Source organism: Hypomesus nipponensis, chromosome 17, assembly GCF_054491055.1.
Source record: "Hypomesus nipponensis isolate SF chromosome 17, ASM5449105v1, whole genome shotgun sequence".
In the NCBI taxonomy this organism is placed as follows: domain Eukaryota; kingdom Metazoa; phylum Chordata; class Actinopteri; order Osmeriformes; family Osmeridae; genus Hypomesus; species Hypomesus nipponensis.
In genome coordinates, this window is record NC_140377.1 from 133,695 (window position 1) to 150,000 (window position 16,306).

The 16,306-nt window shown below is 40.1% G+C and overlaps 2 protein-coding genes across 2 annotated transcripts in view; both read left to right on the plus strand.

The window, feature by feature from the left end:
* The first annotated feature begins 1,016 nt into the window (after positions 1-1,016).
* slc6a16a (solute carrier family 6 member 16a) lies at positions 1,017-13,291 on the plus strand. Its single transcript, XM_084677638.1, has 12 exons — positions 1,017-1,296; positions 6,556-6,784; positions 6,948-7,105; positions 7,773-7,899; positions 8,114-8,289; positions 8,398-8,508; positions 9,280-9,521; positions 9,918-10,098; positions 10,444-10,645; positions 10,898-11,057; positions 11,212-11,374; positions 11,731-13,291. Exons 1-12 carry the CDS (start codon positions 1,294-1,296, stop codon positions 12,064-12,066), a joined length of 2,088 nt encoding a protein of 695 aa, XP_084533764.1. The 5' UTR covers positions 1,017-1,293; the 3' UTR covers positions 12,067-13,291.
* Positions 13,292-14,453: 1,162 nt separating this feature from the next.
* slc17a7a (solute carrier family 17 member 7a) overlaps positions 14,454-16,306 on the plus strand; it is a 13,903-nt gene continuing 12,050 nt past the window's right edge. Inside the window, 2 exon segments of the mRNA XM_084676755.1 lie at positions 14,454-14,474; positions 14,476-14,516. Of these exon segments, the coding sequence (XP_084532881.1) occupies positions 14,454-14,474; positions 14,476-14,516 (62 nt within the window).

Here is a 16,306-nt window from a genome sequence, read left to right on the forward strand (position 1 = left end):
TCAACAATATTACAATTTGTTTTTCCACATCCAGTCAGTCTACTGCCACATGATCCCGTCAATCTACTACCATTACTAGTGGATCTACAAATGCTCAAACATTTAGTCATATGTATTCTATGTATAGTCATATGTCTACATATGTATTTTGGAACTGTACAACAATTTAGTATTTCACTTATGTATTTTACTTTATGACTTGAATGACTCGTTGAATCAACTTTTCACACGTTGCAATGTCATCCAGTTGGCCAGTTTGGACCCTTCGGTACGGTTATGACCTGTGGGCCGCATGTCTGTGTAAATTGTGCCTCCAAATTAGTGGTTGGTTGATTCATAGAATAAAGTGTGTGTCGTCATAAAATAGTCCAATACTATAGCCCATTGGCTTCCCCATGTGTAAATTATGTAGGCCTTAACGGTGAGCTTTTGCAATGTTGAACTTCTGAATTGTTATCCAACATCTGTTCACGAATATTGCAATAATACTCAACGCATACACAAAATATGGTGTATAACATATAATGTGTCAAAACTTTCTTTGTTATTCAAGTCGCACATTCTGTCCTCTAGGAAACTAATAAAAGGCAGTGATAGAGATGGGGGCATGAACGTTAGACGGGACCAAAAACCCATACATTAACAAAGTAAAATACAAGTAACTGATTATTATCTTGATTTCCCAAAAATATATTGTATACATATAGGGCCTATAACTTACAAACGTATGGATTTGTTTGCATAAATGTACACTATACTTTAAAAAAATGATTTAGCCTTGAAAGTTGTTAGATAGCCTACGTATACTTTTACGGTATGCTCCCCTCGATGTTGAACAGTCAATGTTAGTTGTTTGTAAGAGTTTGTTGCAGACACGTCAGATGCAAAGACAAAAATAGCGTGCCATGCTAAACTTGTTATCATATCATTTGCTGTTGTAGTAAATATAACTGCTTTCTATATCCCATTGGATAGACTACGCACTGGTCGTTGAGGCAATGGGGCAGGGCAAGGACCATGAAGTAACAGGACTCTGCAACCAATGGTAGCACTGTGTACCCTTACCATACCTTGATATGATCATGTTCTAGACACAAACGTGGCGCTTGTCAAGTTCATCCAAAGGATTTCCGAAGACCTCCGTTCGAATTGGCATACAAATATTCATTAAACTACAAACGCCTATAATTCCTCAGTAAAAACGTTCGTAAAGACTTACAATTTAAAAGAGTGAGGAGAAAGTGAAGACAAACCCCCTCCAAGTGCTGCAGGTCGAGTTAGAGGGCACTCAACATGGTATGTTCTCAAAAAAGTTAGTTAAACGAGTCACATAAAGCTTAAATGTGCAGTGTAAAAGGCTGACGTTTGCAGGGCGTAAGTAAAACAAGCTTTTTTGTTTCATAGTTTTGTTTTGTTTGGAATTGCGTGAGGTACCAAAATAAGCTCACCTTCTTTTGTTTGCTTGAGGGTTTACTACATTGTCATCGGGTCTATGTCGCACGCGAGAGAGTGCCTTACTTTTCTAATATTTCTCTAATATTTCTAACATTTAATGCATATATCCTACTATCATATCATTTCCTGAACCATCATTTTGAGTAAGCTCATGTGTACTTTAATGATATTTTTCGTTTGACCTTTGTTTACTTTATAATCAAAATTCAGCAAGGTTTTTTTTAAGGGGTTTATTTATTATAGGCTACTGCTTGTGTACTAACTTGTAGGTTAACTATAGTCAATGAGCATTGAATGTTTTTATTACATCGGAGGGAACATCATTCTAATGCTAAACACACAAGTTTACCAGTGACTGGAAATGAACCTTCAAAGATATAGCCTACTAAGATGGTGTTTGTGTAGACAACCAATACAGTGATATTTTACAAATAACTACTCCATGACATTATTTATTACCTGAAGATGTGGATATTTTTTAATCACTGTTATTTCTGTATTGTCTCAGAGCAGACTAATCTACTTTGATTGCCATCACAAGTAGAGTGCACACTGTACAACAACTCTGTAAAATATAAGAATTCACCTGTCTGAACTCAAGGTGACTTGAAGTATATGAAGCCAACCTTTATTTAATCTTTGATTATCCACATGCCAGAGATTGTACGGTTATCTACATGCTTGAGCTAGTATGGTTATCTCATTTTCTTTTGAATTTATTTGTTCGTTATTCTGAACATGTTCACACATGAGAAAAAAATGTGTACTCAAAACCTATCTGTGATTGAGCGTCAGTAGTGTGGTTGTCTACTGAGTCAGTATAGTTGTCTACATGCTTGAGCTAGTATGGTGGTTTTCTACATGCTTGAGCCTGTAAGGTTAGCTATAATTGAGCTGGTCTGGTTATCTACGTAATTGAGCTAGTATTGTTATCTACAGGATTTAGCTAGTATGGTTACCTACATGGTGGAGTGTAGATGGTTACTTACGTGCTTGAGCTAGTACGGTTATCTATATGCTTGAGCTGCTAAGGTTAACTATGTGGTTGCACTTGTAAAGTGGTCTACAAAATTGGGCTAGTTTGGATAGGATTGAGCTAGTATGGTTATGATTGACCTAGTATGGTTGTGATTGAGCTAGTATGGCTGTGATTGAGCTAGTATGGCTGTGATTGAGCTAGTATGGTTGTGATTGAGCTAGTATGGTTGTGATTGAGCTAGTATGGCTGTGATTGAGCTAGTATGGCTGTGATTGAGCTAGTATGGTTGTGATTGAGCTAGTATGGCTGTGATTGAACTAGTATGGCTGTGATTGAGCTAGTATGGTTGTGACTGAGCTAGTATGGCTGTGATTGAGCTAGTATGGCTGTGAATGAGCTAGTATGGCTGTGATTGAGCTAGTATGGCTGTGATTGAGCTAGTATGGTTGTGATTGAGCTAGTATGGCTGTGATTGAGCTAGTATGGCTGTGATTGAGCTAGTGTGGTTGTGATTGAGCTAGTATGGCTGTGATTGAGCTAGTATGGCTGTGATTGAGCTAGTGTGGTTGTGATTGAGCTAGTATGGCTGTGATTGAGCTAGTATGGCTGTGATTGAGCTAGTATGGTTGTGATTGAGCTAGTATGGCTGTGATTGAGCTAGTATGGTTGTGATTGAGCTAGTATGGTTGTCTACATGAATAAGCTAGTATGGTTTGTTGCCTACATGGATACCAGACAAAAAACATGGTGCAGTTTAAGCATTTAGTTTAAATGCTGTAATGCCATGCCTATGCTATTGAAATAAGTATATTGATTTCATACGTGTTTCATTTATTTGTATTGAGATATAAGGTTTTGACTCCAATGGCTTCAATGGTAATCCTAAAATGTGTATTAAATCCAGCAAGTGGCAGTGGACATGTTTGTATTCCTTGCCGACCCCATTCAAGTGCCGTTACAGCTTTCAGAACCTAGCTGAAGACTAAACTTTAAACTGGCATTTTTTTGCATGCCAAAATTGTCTATCCTTCATACATAAGTGAATGATTGTGTGATTTAATACATGAATCCTACACTACTCTACAGTATATGTTCTGTATCTGTGTTCCCCATTACTGTCTTGGTGTTTGCCCACCTGATTCCCCGATCTGATCAAACACCCGTGCAAGATCTCTGTTGACGCGTAAACAAGGAAACACAGCGGGCAGTTGAATAGAATGCACATGTACGCACGTGTCATTACTGACGTTTTTATTTTAAAATAGAACTTAATTGATCCCTAGGAGGAAATCGCAGATTCCAATTGTCTCATTTTAAACTGATTCAAGTGTCCTGAATGTCTTTCACTTTGACTACATTACATCTTGTTTCAAACAGTTTAGATGTTGCTGGACTACATTACAGAAGTAGCTGGACTACATTACAGAAGTAGCTAGACTACATTACAGAAGTTGCTGGACTACATTACAGAAGTAGCTGGACTACATTACAGAAGTTGCTGGACTACATTACAGAAGTTGCTGGACTACATTACAGATGTGGTTGGACTACATTACAGATGTGGCTGTTTCAATACTAATTCTCTTTGTTTAAGCATAGGGACTCACAAGCTCTGAAATCAGAAATTCACATTTCAATGCCACATAATATCCTTACTAAATTACATAAGGATATAAAAATAAGTCTTAGGAATTGGCACCCCTTTACTTGATTAAGATTTTCACAAGCATTCATGAAAATTCTAATCTAACACTCTTAACACCTTCACAAGTTTGGATGTGTCCTTCATAAAAACTATTATAACACATTATTTTATAACATTTTATGTACTTTGAAGCAGATTTTAAGTAATAAAAGCCTGTTTAAGATGATATTGGTATATAGCTTTTTCAAAGATCAAGACCAAAAAATAAAGAACATGTACAAATATGTAACTTGGACTATAGTCAAGTAATATCAAATCAAAGTAACATCATTTATTATGCCCATTGGAATTACATGTTTTATTTGAATCATCACTCTATCAAGTACATGAAGAACGAATATCTTACTGAATAACATGCCATCTTTAAACAGCTTGCAGTTCATCTTTAAACAGCTTGCAGTTCATCTTTAAACAGCTTGCAGTTCATCTTTAAACAGCTTGCAGTTCATCTTTAAACAGCTTGCAGTTCATCTTTAAACAGCTTGTAGTTCATCTTTAAACAGCTTGCAGTTCATCTTTAAACAGCTTGCAGTTCATCTTTAAACAGCTTGCAGTTCATCTTTAAACAGCTTGCAGTTCATCTTTAAACAGCTTGCAGTTCATTTTAAAAGAAACTATCTCCATTGTTTCTAATTTGATCCATCCAGTTAGCTAGCTAGCATTTTTTGTTATATGTGGCATTTCATTTACCCTATTAGTGAATAATTATGAGAAAATTACTTAATCAGAAAGCCTTTGTTGAAAATATGAAGAGGAGAACTGAGAGTGGACAGTTTTTAGTTACACTTTTTACTAACCCTTACGGGACATGAAACCACTGTGGAGGGTTGAGTCTTTGAGAAAGAAGCGGATTGGTGGGCTAAATATAGAGGAGAGTAAAATAGATGCGTAGAGTGAGGTACAGAGAGTAAGAAAGGCGGTAAAACGTATGTTAGTAGGGTATTTTTGTTATGATTAATTTATAGCTTAGCCAATGAAGGTCATCTTTAAGGAGGGCCCCCCTCTATTGCACTTTAGTCACTTTCTGTGTTCCACAATTCAATATTCAAAGCAGCTATGCTGCAAAAAAAAAAAAAAATTATAGAATAATTTTCAGGGAACAAAAGTAAATTAGTTCTTAGTTTTGAAGTATAGTTCTGTACTTTAAAAGCTTATGGTTATAGTTTTGTCTCCCAAAATTTGCCATTTGGTGAGAAATAATTTGAGATATAATTATTGTTTTTACCTGATATGAGACTGATATAGGCATTGACACTGTATACTGTATACAGCAGACAGAAAAAGTAAGCATTTTTATCCCCCCCCACCCCCTTCTATGACACCTTCCTCCCCCCACCCCCTCCTATGACACCTTCCTCCCCCCACCCCCTCCTATGACACCTTCCTCCCCCCACCCCCTCCTATGACACCTTCCTCCCCCCACCCCACCCATGACACCTCCCCCCCCCCACCCCCTCCTATGACACGTTCCTCCCTCTCTAAAACCTGTGTGTCAATGTGTGTGTATGTTTAAAAAACACCTGTTCCATCTGGCTCCTGCTCTCAGCCAGCCAACACCCCCCCTCCCTCAGACCCAACACCCCCCCTCCCTCAGACGCACACTCTAGCAGACTGATACGTGTGATCATGTGCAGCTTGGAGTTTCTACCTGGAAATGTGGAGGTCGTCAGGTCAGTTGGCTTGTCAGCTGTGAACAGCAGAAAGGACAGAATGACGACAGACAGAAATCTTGTGTCCTCTCTTTTAAGCAGCAGTGTGTCACACAGGTCCAGAAGATTGGACAAATTCTCAGAAGATTGGACAGAGTGTGTGGTATAATGATTACATGCGACAGAACTTAATTTCAGTGTGTTTCATCACTCTTAAAAGTGTCAATTTCCATTTTGAAAAAAACAATTCATATCAATATCAACATATTAGTCAACTTACCCAAGTTACATGAGATGATTGTACATTTATAATTGTACATTTATTGTAAATGTATTTGTACAAAACCACAATATTCAACAACATTAATTAAAACACTCACCATGTTAAAAATGAATAGTTTGAGTGAAATTAGATGAATACCTAGTATTACAAACAAGTAGCAAATGTACTGCAAGTAGTTCCATATGTTGTGGTATGGTAACAGCTTGCAGCAATGGTTAGAATGTTCTGTACATTCCTTGCTTCCTTACAAAATATTCAAACAAGCCCATGCCAGTCTTATTGGACATACTGTACAGCCAAATGGAGGAAAGCACCATCTAGTTATTAATAAGGATTGAGCTGGCTCTTCAAAACTAGAAGCAGGACAGCTGGACCTAATACCTGAACAAAAATGATACTGCAAATTAAAGCGTGTATTTATGTTCATCGCACACAAAACAGTGTATGATAAGATCTATATTTCACTTTCTATTCACATGACAAGACTGAGAAGACGGCACTTCCCTGTGACGATGACAGCTCCCAGTTAGGGTTGAGCCAGTCCCAGGTGCAGCTTGTTGACCTGGCAGGGCAGGTGGCCCCCACGCCTGCAGCAGAAGCAGACCGCCCAGCATGGGACAGCAAGCTCCAGTACGTGCTAGCTCAGGTGGGGTTCAGTGTGGGGCTGGGGAATGTGTGGAGGTTCCCCTACCTCTGCCATCAGAATGGAGGAGGTGAGTATAGCTAAACAGCATTCTCTAAAACTATCTTACAGTTCTTAGTAACACCTGATAATAACTATTGTTTATTATACTGAACTAGCTTTGAATAAAACATTTTAAATAATAAATAAACAATGTCTATGATACTGTTTTTCCCTCTCTCTCTCCCCCTCAGGGGCGTTCATGTTGCTGTACATCATGATGTTGCTGTTGGTGGGGGTTCCCCTCTTCTTCATGGAGTTGGCGGCAGGCCAGTGTATACGGCAGGGAAGCATTGGGGTGTGGAAGCACATCTCTCCTAACCTGTCTGGGATTGGCTACTCCAGTTGTGTGGTACAGTGATCTTGAGAATCACACTGACAGTATTTCTATAGAGCATGAGAATCACACTGACAGTATTTCTGGAGAACATGAGAATCACACTGACAGTATTTCTATAGAACATGATAATCACACTGACAGTATTTCTATAGAACATGATAATCACACTGACAGTATTTCTGTAGAACAAGGTTTTCAGCTGGATGGGTGTGTTGTTGCCAGACTGTTTACACAAGGTTTTGGGTGAGATCATTTTTAGTAATTTAACAACCTGCAAACGGTCTACTTGATAACATTTCTGATATCAAATAGCCTATTAATTTTGAATAGTCAGTACAATAACGGTAGATTCTGTGCCAGGTTTTGTTGATTGAGATGCATATGTGGAGTGTTATTTATTATGAGATACCATTAGACTCTTGCACAACACTGATACTTTACTGCAACATTGGTCTTTGAGTGTGTTGGCATCTGATCTGAACAGGCATTTGATATGTCCACAGACACACATATACACACATTTTGGATATTATAAAATAGCTAAGCAAGTTGCTTTTCACTGCTCGGTCTCAACTGGCATATACATTCTCCTCCTCAGGAAGCTGCTGTACCAATACTGAAGGTGTTTTAGTAAATACTCAGTAAATACTCAGTTAACACTTTTCTTCCTGTTCCATAGGTTTGCTTCTTTGTGGCTCTCTACTATAATGTCATCATTGCATGGAGCCTGTTTTATTTGGGCAACTCCTTCCAGAATCCCCTGCCTTGGCAGCAGTGTCCAATCGACATGGCCACAAATACGACTGGTACACATTGCCCCTCATTCAAATAATAAAGAGACAAACTTGTTTAAGATTTTTACTTGATACGTAAATTACATAACATGGTCTACGTTTGGGAAAACAACTTATCTTCACTATCCTATGTCAAAATCGACTGTGACCATGGAATTCAATGATTGTTTTAGACTCACAATCAACAGGGCTATCTCCTTTTCTCTCTCATTCTCTAAAACTGTAGTTAAGGAATGTGCAGGTACCTCCCCGACCTCCTTCTTCTGGTTCCGGAAGGCTCTGGATATCACTGACTCTATAGAAGCATCGGGCACGATAAACCCTATCATGACAGGCTGTCTACTAGCTGCTTGGACTATTGTCTGCTTGGCCATGATCAAAGGAATCAAGTCTTCTGCCAAGGTAACTAAGCACACATTTCTCATCCACATTTCAATGGGATTATTCAGGAAACAGCATCTTAAACATGAAACCTCTGAAATCAACCAGGTTTTTCTCCTGCTCTTCCAGGTGATGTATTTCTCCTCAGTCTTCCCCTACGTGGTGCTTTTTATCTTCCTTATAAGAGGCTTGATGTTGGACGGAGCAATGGATGGAGTCACTTTCATGTTCTACCCTAAAGTAAGTACACTAGTATGCAATACTTTCAATACTCTGTCCAGACTTGCTGGACCACCACTCTGCATAAATGTGTTACTTTTCACAATTCACAATATAAGCAAGGCAGCCTCTTGCAAGGGATGATGTAATACACAGGGGCACTACAGTTATTTGGATAGGAAATCTCATCTTCGCTCATAATTTATGAATGGGAACAATGAAGTACTAGATGCTAATCCTCTTTCTATGAAAAATCAGCTGGAAACAATGATAGACTTACAACTGAGTTATATACAAGTCATACTTTTTAAGTAAAGGTGCTGACCCTTGATACTGACTGGTTAGCACTACTACTGTCTTGTGAATATTTTGATTTGGCAAAGGCAATCCTGAGATTCTGGAATGAGGTGACAACAACACTGCACATTCTCAGGGAACACATCTACTCTAACCTACCATGACGACTGAAACTATGTAGCAATACAATCAAGGAGACTCAGCAGTCATTGATACCAAGTGGTGGGAGTATTTTTTTGAATAATATAAAAGGCCCGAATTGATGACAACACAAAGCAATTGCATTTAATCCAATATAAATATGTTATTCTATATTTTTCATAAGTGAGGGTGTGTTTATTTGATAATAAGAACACCTATTATCAACCTTTAAAGGGGCACTGAGGGCAACACTTTATCCTTTATCTGAACGCTTACTAGTACTCATCTATATATGATTTGTATGATTGTATGAGGTTCAATAAAACCACCTCAACTCTTTTTGTTCGTCTCTAGTTGGAGATTTGGGGAGAGGTCCAGGTGTGGAGGCAAGCTGCTACTCAGGTGTTCTTTGCCCTGGGATTGGGTTACGGTTCAGTCATTGCTTACTCCTCCTACAACCCCATCCACAACAACTGCCACAGGGATGCTCTCATGGTCTCCTGCATCAACTTCATGACATCTGTGCTCGCCTCACTGGTTGTGTTTGTTGTGCTGGGCTTTCGTGCCAAGAACATTGCCCTGGAATGCGTGGCCAAGTAAGAAGCGCTTGTGTGTGGAGGCTAGGGCTAGGGCTAGGGCTAGGGCTAGGGCTAGGGCTGGGGCTGGGGCTGGGGCTGGGGCTGGGGCTGGGGCTAGGGTTAGGGTTAGGGTTAGGGAAAGGGTTAGTAAGAAGCACTTGTGTGTGAGGGTAAGGGTTTGTAAGAAGCACTTATGAAGACACTGAGGATGATGACTGAGGACCATGAGGATGGTACCAGAACTCTAAAATTTCATGTCACTAGTCTTGTTACAGACTCCAGAGATTGTACGTCATCTACCTTAATGCACTATTGTATCAGTTAGGTAGTTGTTAAACCAGATGTTGGCAGTTTGGATTGACCCAGTGGAAGACCGAATGTTGCATAAATGCAATTGTTATTCTAATTCTCCAGAAACCTTGGCATCCTAACAGTCAAAGCTTCTTCTGAGGTGAATCCTCATTGGTGGCCCTGGTTCAATATGTCAGACCCCAGCTCCGTCAGCATACCTGAGTACAGGGAGTGGTACCGTCACTATGGCTCCCAGGTGGCACCTAACATCACTGACTGTAACCTGGAAGAAGAAATGAATAAGGTACACAACGCCACAAACTCTGGGGCTAATTAAGAATCAAGATCAACACATGCAACAGTCACCTCACCTCCTACACCCTGCTATTTTAGATCTCAGACGCACGCATTTTATTCACTGACAAAGCTTCAGGAAACTGTGATTGAATATATGATCTCCTTTGTCTCAAGCTTTTGCAGAGAGTCTATTTGGGACAAGTCAGTGTCTCCAAATTAAAATATTGTTGATTCTTGCATAGGTCAGAATTCAAACCCACCTGAGAATGATTTTCCATATGTGCGTGTAGATGAGTTGAATTGGTTCCACACTGTCCTCAATGGGAGTACAGACTGTCTGCCTGTCGTCTAGGGAGTAGAAGGGACGGGACTGGCGTTTATAGCCTTCACTGAGGCCATAGCCCTGTTCCCAGCCAGCCCACTGTGGTCCACACTCTTCTTCCTCATGCTGCTCAACCTGGGCCTCAGCACCATGTTTGGGACCATGCAGGGAATCCTGACTCCCCTCATGGATAACTTCCTGCTGCTGGGCCGACACCGCACTCTGCTGACTGGTAAAGACCCGCTTCACAGAGCTTGTGGAAGCACAGGTTAAAGTACATGCTCACACATATTTTCTGTCTCAGGGCTGTACTGTATTGACTCTGATCTCTTTGGATCATAGTTACACTTTATAGGACCTTTTGGATCATACATATTCACTATGCTGTTACAAAGACATAAATATAGTTTTTTTGTATGATTGTGCAGAGCTTTTTAGTTTCAACATATTAGGTTTATAACAGTTTTCTGTGTTTGTGTTTTAGTGTGTAGCTGTACTCTAGGTTTCCTGATTGGCCTATTGTTCACCCAGCATTCAGGCAACTACTTTGTGGCAATGTTTGATGATTATTCAGCCACGCTCCCCCTGATTATTGTGGTTATCTTTGAAACTATAAGTGTGGCCTGGGTTTATGGTGCAGATCGGTAAGGCATACACAGACAAACATAAATTCACTTAGTGTACACAGACAAACATACAGTAACTTAGCGTACACAGACAAACATACAGTAACTTTTTTACAGGATGTACAGTGCCTTGCAACATTTTTCATCCCCTTTGAAACACTCCACCCCACAGCTTTTTAGATGACATTGAGATTATGCTGAAATGGCGCCCCCCGGTGGTGTATAAGTACCTGTGGAAGTATGTGTGCTTGTTGGCCATGGTGGGTCTGCTGTGTGCCAGTCTGGTCCGCATGGTCTTGAAGCGCCCCACCTACACGGCCTGGAACCATGAAACAGTAAGACAACAAGACATTTTCACTATTTGTTAGAGTTGTATATTTAGCTGTTGCAAATAGTAAGTAGTTAATTACAAAATCACACTTTGGAGGCTGGTTTCATCCCGAATGAAGTAAATGACGGTGCCCTTGAGTAAATCATAGTATATGCCCCTGGGCATCATGCACTGCCCCTGGGCATCATGTCATCTTCACTGTCATGCTTGCTTTGTCCTAGCCGTGATCAATTTCAAATGTAATTTAGTCTTAAAAAGTATCCCTGCTGGGCAACATATGCAGCAACCAACATTCATGCACGTTATTGAAACCATTAGTTTATGTTCATAACTGTAATATGTCAACTGTGTATTCCCCAGGCCTCTGAGAGCAGTCTAGAGTACCCTGGCTGGGCCATGGCTATGATAGCTCTGCTGATACTGTTTGCTTCCCTGCCTGTGCCGGTCGGGATCATCCACTCTGTGCTTCAAAGCCGTGGAGCGCAGGGCCTGGCTGGGGAGGAGAGCAGCCAGGAGCTGCCTCATGAGAGGTACACCAAGTGCAACTCCAGTGAGCTTTTGAACTCCCAGCTGTCCTCAGAGGAGGGGGGGGGTCGTCCTAGGGCCTCCTTCCTACCCCTGGGTCTGGACCACTACAGGCTGCTCCCTCAACAGGAGGAGCTGGAGGAGGAGGACCAGCAGGATACAGGGGTGTGAGCCAAGCAGAAAACAACTGATGATGCTGTTTCACTGCATGGTACCGGCTCCATGGTACCAGCTTGACCTGACTGGACTCGCTAGATTGGTTTTCCCCCTCAGCTGGTGGTCTCTCAAGTTTGGATCTGTTCCTCCACACCCCCTCAGTTGATAACAGCGTTTTGTGTGTTGACATTTAATAGTCGTCCAGTGAATGGAAGAATTATGGTCACTATTATATGCGGCTATAATAGTAGCTGTGCAACAAAAAAAAAACGTATTTTTTTCAAATTTATGCTGGATGTCCTGTGTCGCGATTCTCTCTGACCAATCAGTAGTCTGCTGTATTTTCACATCACCTTTGGGTATTGCTTCAGCTTGCTTGGGACCTTGACGGAAGTGTTCCAAGAAAAGTTCCAACCCCGAGGTACCAAATATGCGCAGTGGAAAACCAAAAAGGCGGGGAGAGCCAGTCCGATGCAGTGGAAAAGTACCATAAGAGTAGGGGGAGATACATTATATATATATATATATATATATATATATATATATATGTATACAGTATATAAAGTGTATTCACTGTGTTAATCATGTTTATAATTAATAACATACACTTCTGTATGTGTTTAGTTCTGCACAGTTGTCTGGTATACAACTATATAGTACAACTGTAGTAATTACACACATGATTAACACAGTGCATACACTATTATATATACGTTACATTTTAGGAATTGTTCAGACACTTATCCAAATGGTTTGGACAGTAGGTACAGCAGGCAATCAAGAACCAGAGGTGCACGGTTCTAACAAGATTTTCAGTAGCCAATGTCATGGAAAACTCAATAATTAGTTTCTCCTCAAAACAGTGAAACTATAATATAACATTTAATTTACAATTAGATATATAATAGTGTACTTTTTAGTGGGAAATATTCATTTTAATTATCAACATGTTAAAAAGTTTAAAATAATGAGAAACTATTTGATATTGGCCCCTAAATATCATGAGGTAAACGGAAACTAACCCTAAATAGCATTTAGCGCCAGCGGGGTGCTGCTGTGTATTTAACCCCTACTAACCTTTTTGAGGTGTTATTTTGTTCATTAACATGAATATCTTGAACTTGTTCTGAGTACTTATATGTCATGTTATGCCAGGTTGCTTTGCGTTGTCTTGTCCTAAGAATTCCAGTCTGACCCTGTGTTGGTCTGTGCATCTGACAATAAAAGACTTGAACTTGAATATCTTAGTATGATCTTAACATATATTCTAGTGCAAATACATCTACACATAACTGAAAACTGAGACTTGCCATGGTCTGTTCCAAAATGCTAAGTAGGAAATACTTTATTTCTTAACAAATGTTGTAGGCATCACAGGCTTTTACCAGCTTGTTACATATTGTATGTCAAATTAAGTGCTCTTCTGTCTGTACAACAGGCAGTGAAGAGGGGGAGAGAGAGAGGTAGAGGGAGGTAGAGAGAGATAGAGAGAGGTAGAGAGAGGTAGAGGGAGGTAGAGGGGCCAACAGTTTGCAGTTTTGCCAACAGAGGGTGCAATTGACCTGAACTTTTGGGAGGATTGGCAGGGCCAATATTGAAAGGCAGAGTGCAAGTACTAGTAAAGCTAGTATAGCTGAATAGTAAAACTCTAGTTTACAGACCTCTAGTACTCAAAACAACAGAGCTGAAACTTTTTTGCATATTATGACTGATGTGCTATTTCATTAGTGTTGTACTGCTTTGTTTTTTGTCATCTTAAGGATGGGTTGGCATGTAACCACCCTCTTCATCGAGAGCACGTCTGTGTTCATGTATGTGGTGTTTTCATGCATGACAACTTCACTTTGTATGCTTTTGGTAGATGTGTGTGTCTTTGTATGTGGTGTATAGGCCTATTATTGTTGTCTATTTAACTGTTTAAAGCTGTTATTCTAAGCAATGTACAGTAGATATGTATTTCAAGTATATGGAATGTATTCACTCAGTTTATGGTCCCTGCGGGAGCCAACCCTTCAACCATGTCATGCTATGTATTATTTTGTTCTAAAATATACGTTTTGAAAAATAAAATATACTTTTGAATACTTGAAAGGTTACCTGAACATTTTTTTTGGGGGGGGGGGGGGGGGGGGCGGGGGGCTCTTATAAAAGCGACATTTCTACTACATGGACGTTTTCCAGGAATTTGTATCTTTCCACGATAAGAGAGGTACACAATGTTTTATTTTATATTTGTTATAGACAGGGATATGATTACCAAAGGTGCATTTTGGACTTGCATTGTAGTATCTGAGTCAAGAGGGATGGACTGACTGAAAGGGATGCAGTAAAATGTGTGTGCATGCTCAAGCGGGAGTGCGCACGGGACAGTAACACACCGGCCGGATCTGGGAGTTGCGAGGATGGAGATCCGACCAGACAGGATTTAAGGCGTCTGCCGGCAAAACTCTGGGAAAGATACACAGGTACTCTCGAAATTTACTATTTTAGTTATTGTCAGTAGGTTATGTTCAGGTTAAACGCATTTTGTAGATATGGGTTTGTTTTTCTGATTGCTAGTTTTTTTCCCCCAATCACATTTTGCTCCCTTGTCACTTTCTTTCTAAGTTTTTGAAGAAGCATTCGATAAATATAGGTGTATGCAAACTTTAAAATAAGAGGGGGTCTTTGCCGAAATTGTACTTACCAGGTACACCTGGGTCAGCAGGGGCGCGCCAATAATCCAAATGATGCACCTGGACGCGCTCTGATGGTGCGCGCAAATGACATCATGAGCAACATCTGGATTGTACTGGAATGAGTTCATGACCAATAATTAAACTGCTATTACATTCTTTTAATGTTGATTCACTATTCCGTCCCTCAAAATCTTCAACTAAATTATAATCAAAGTTGATTAGTTAATGTAAATAGATGTCTTGCTTCTGTCAAGACGATCTTTGACACTTTCGATGTCATGTCGTGCCCTGTCTGGGTATTAGGCTAATGCGTATGTGTGGAGGTGGGGGGGTTGGGGGGATATAGACACAAAAGGAATTCAACAGAATATTGACAAGAAATATAAAAAAGCTCAAATTGCAAATATCTGTTTGATCTATATCAAGTAAATGGAATATCCTATTAACCTGAGGACAAAGACAATATAAAATTGAAATTAAAACTGTATATTGTATATTGCAACATTTGAAATGTATAGAAGAAATATATCTGCATTATTATGTATTTTATTGTAGAGATATTGATACATAGACTGTGTTTTTCTTCAATAAGAAGAGAGAGATTAAGCACATGGATAGGGCGACACGCAATAACTATGGCTTTATAAACTCACTGCTCTCTCAGGATTTGAGGTAGCAACTAAACATATAAATCCAATCCAGAAATAGCCTGTTTCTCAGCCCAGCTGTTGGCCCATGCAAATCCCTAAACTAACCCCATCCCACTCTCTTCCCCATGCCGTGTCACTTCCTCCAGCCCTCCTTCCACCATCCTCTGACCCCTCCCTACAGTCCCATTCAGGGCCTCGTAGATGACTATCATCCCATCAGGGTCTCCTGGATTAGTGAGTAGGGGCGTGCGAGTCGACAGCTCTCCCCCTAACTGGCTACGCACATGCATGCTGCTTGAGGGTGGGGAGAAGCCTTGTGATTTGTTTTAGATGGAGTTTGGTTTGCAGTTACTGTGGATTTCATGAAGGACTATTCACAGCAGCCATACTTGATTTGCTCTTTACGTTAAAGTGTGTTTGTGTGTGGCCTTGTATAGATGCAAATTGCTTGGTGTATGTTGGTGAATGTGAGCAAGATGCTTCACAGGTCAGAGCCTTGATCTCTCACTGTGAATAAAGTCAGTAGTTCATCTATTATTTAGAGGTGTTCTCCCTCAGAAGGCGTCTCTTGTTTCTATTTTGAACTCTGCTAGGTACGCTAGGGTCTGGTCAGGTCAGGAAGCACCGCACTCTTCGTGGCTCTTTCTTGAAGAATCAAGCAGTTGCCGGGATCAGTGCTGACCTGGGACACAATGGAACTAATGGACTGTTCATACGTTAAAAACCCACCTACTTAATATCCCAAACATACAATAGGAAAACATTTTTTAAGCGATTAATTATTTCGAATAAAATGACAGGTGTGAGGTAGCCTCCAATTACATGTTGACAGAAAAATAAACCTGAATAACTAAGGTGCAAAGGTTGCAAATAAATTGCAGTGTCCCTTAATTAATAAATGTTTTAATACATTCATTTGTACAAAAA

Bases quoted from the DNA above. Each gene is read 5' to 3' on its own strand.
- slc6a16a (XM_084677638.1), top strand. The intron at 10,646-10,897 runs GTAAAGACCCGC...TTTGTGTTTTAG, and splicing joins ACACCGCACTCTGCTGACTG to TGTGTAGCTGTACTCTAGGT. The intron at 11,375-11,730 runs GTAAGACAACAA...TGTATTCCCCAG, and splicing joins CGGCCTGGAACCATGAAACA to GCCTCTGAGAGCAGTCTAGA.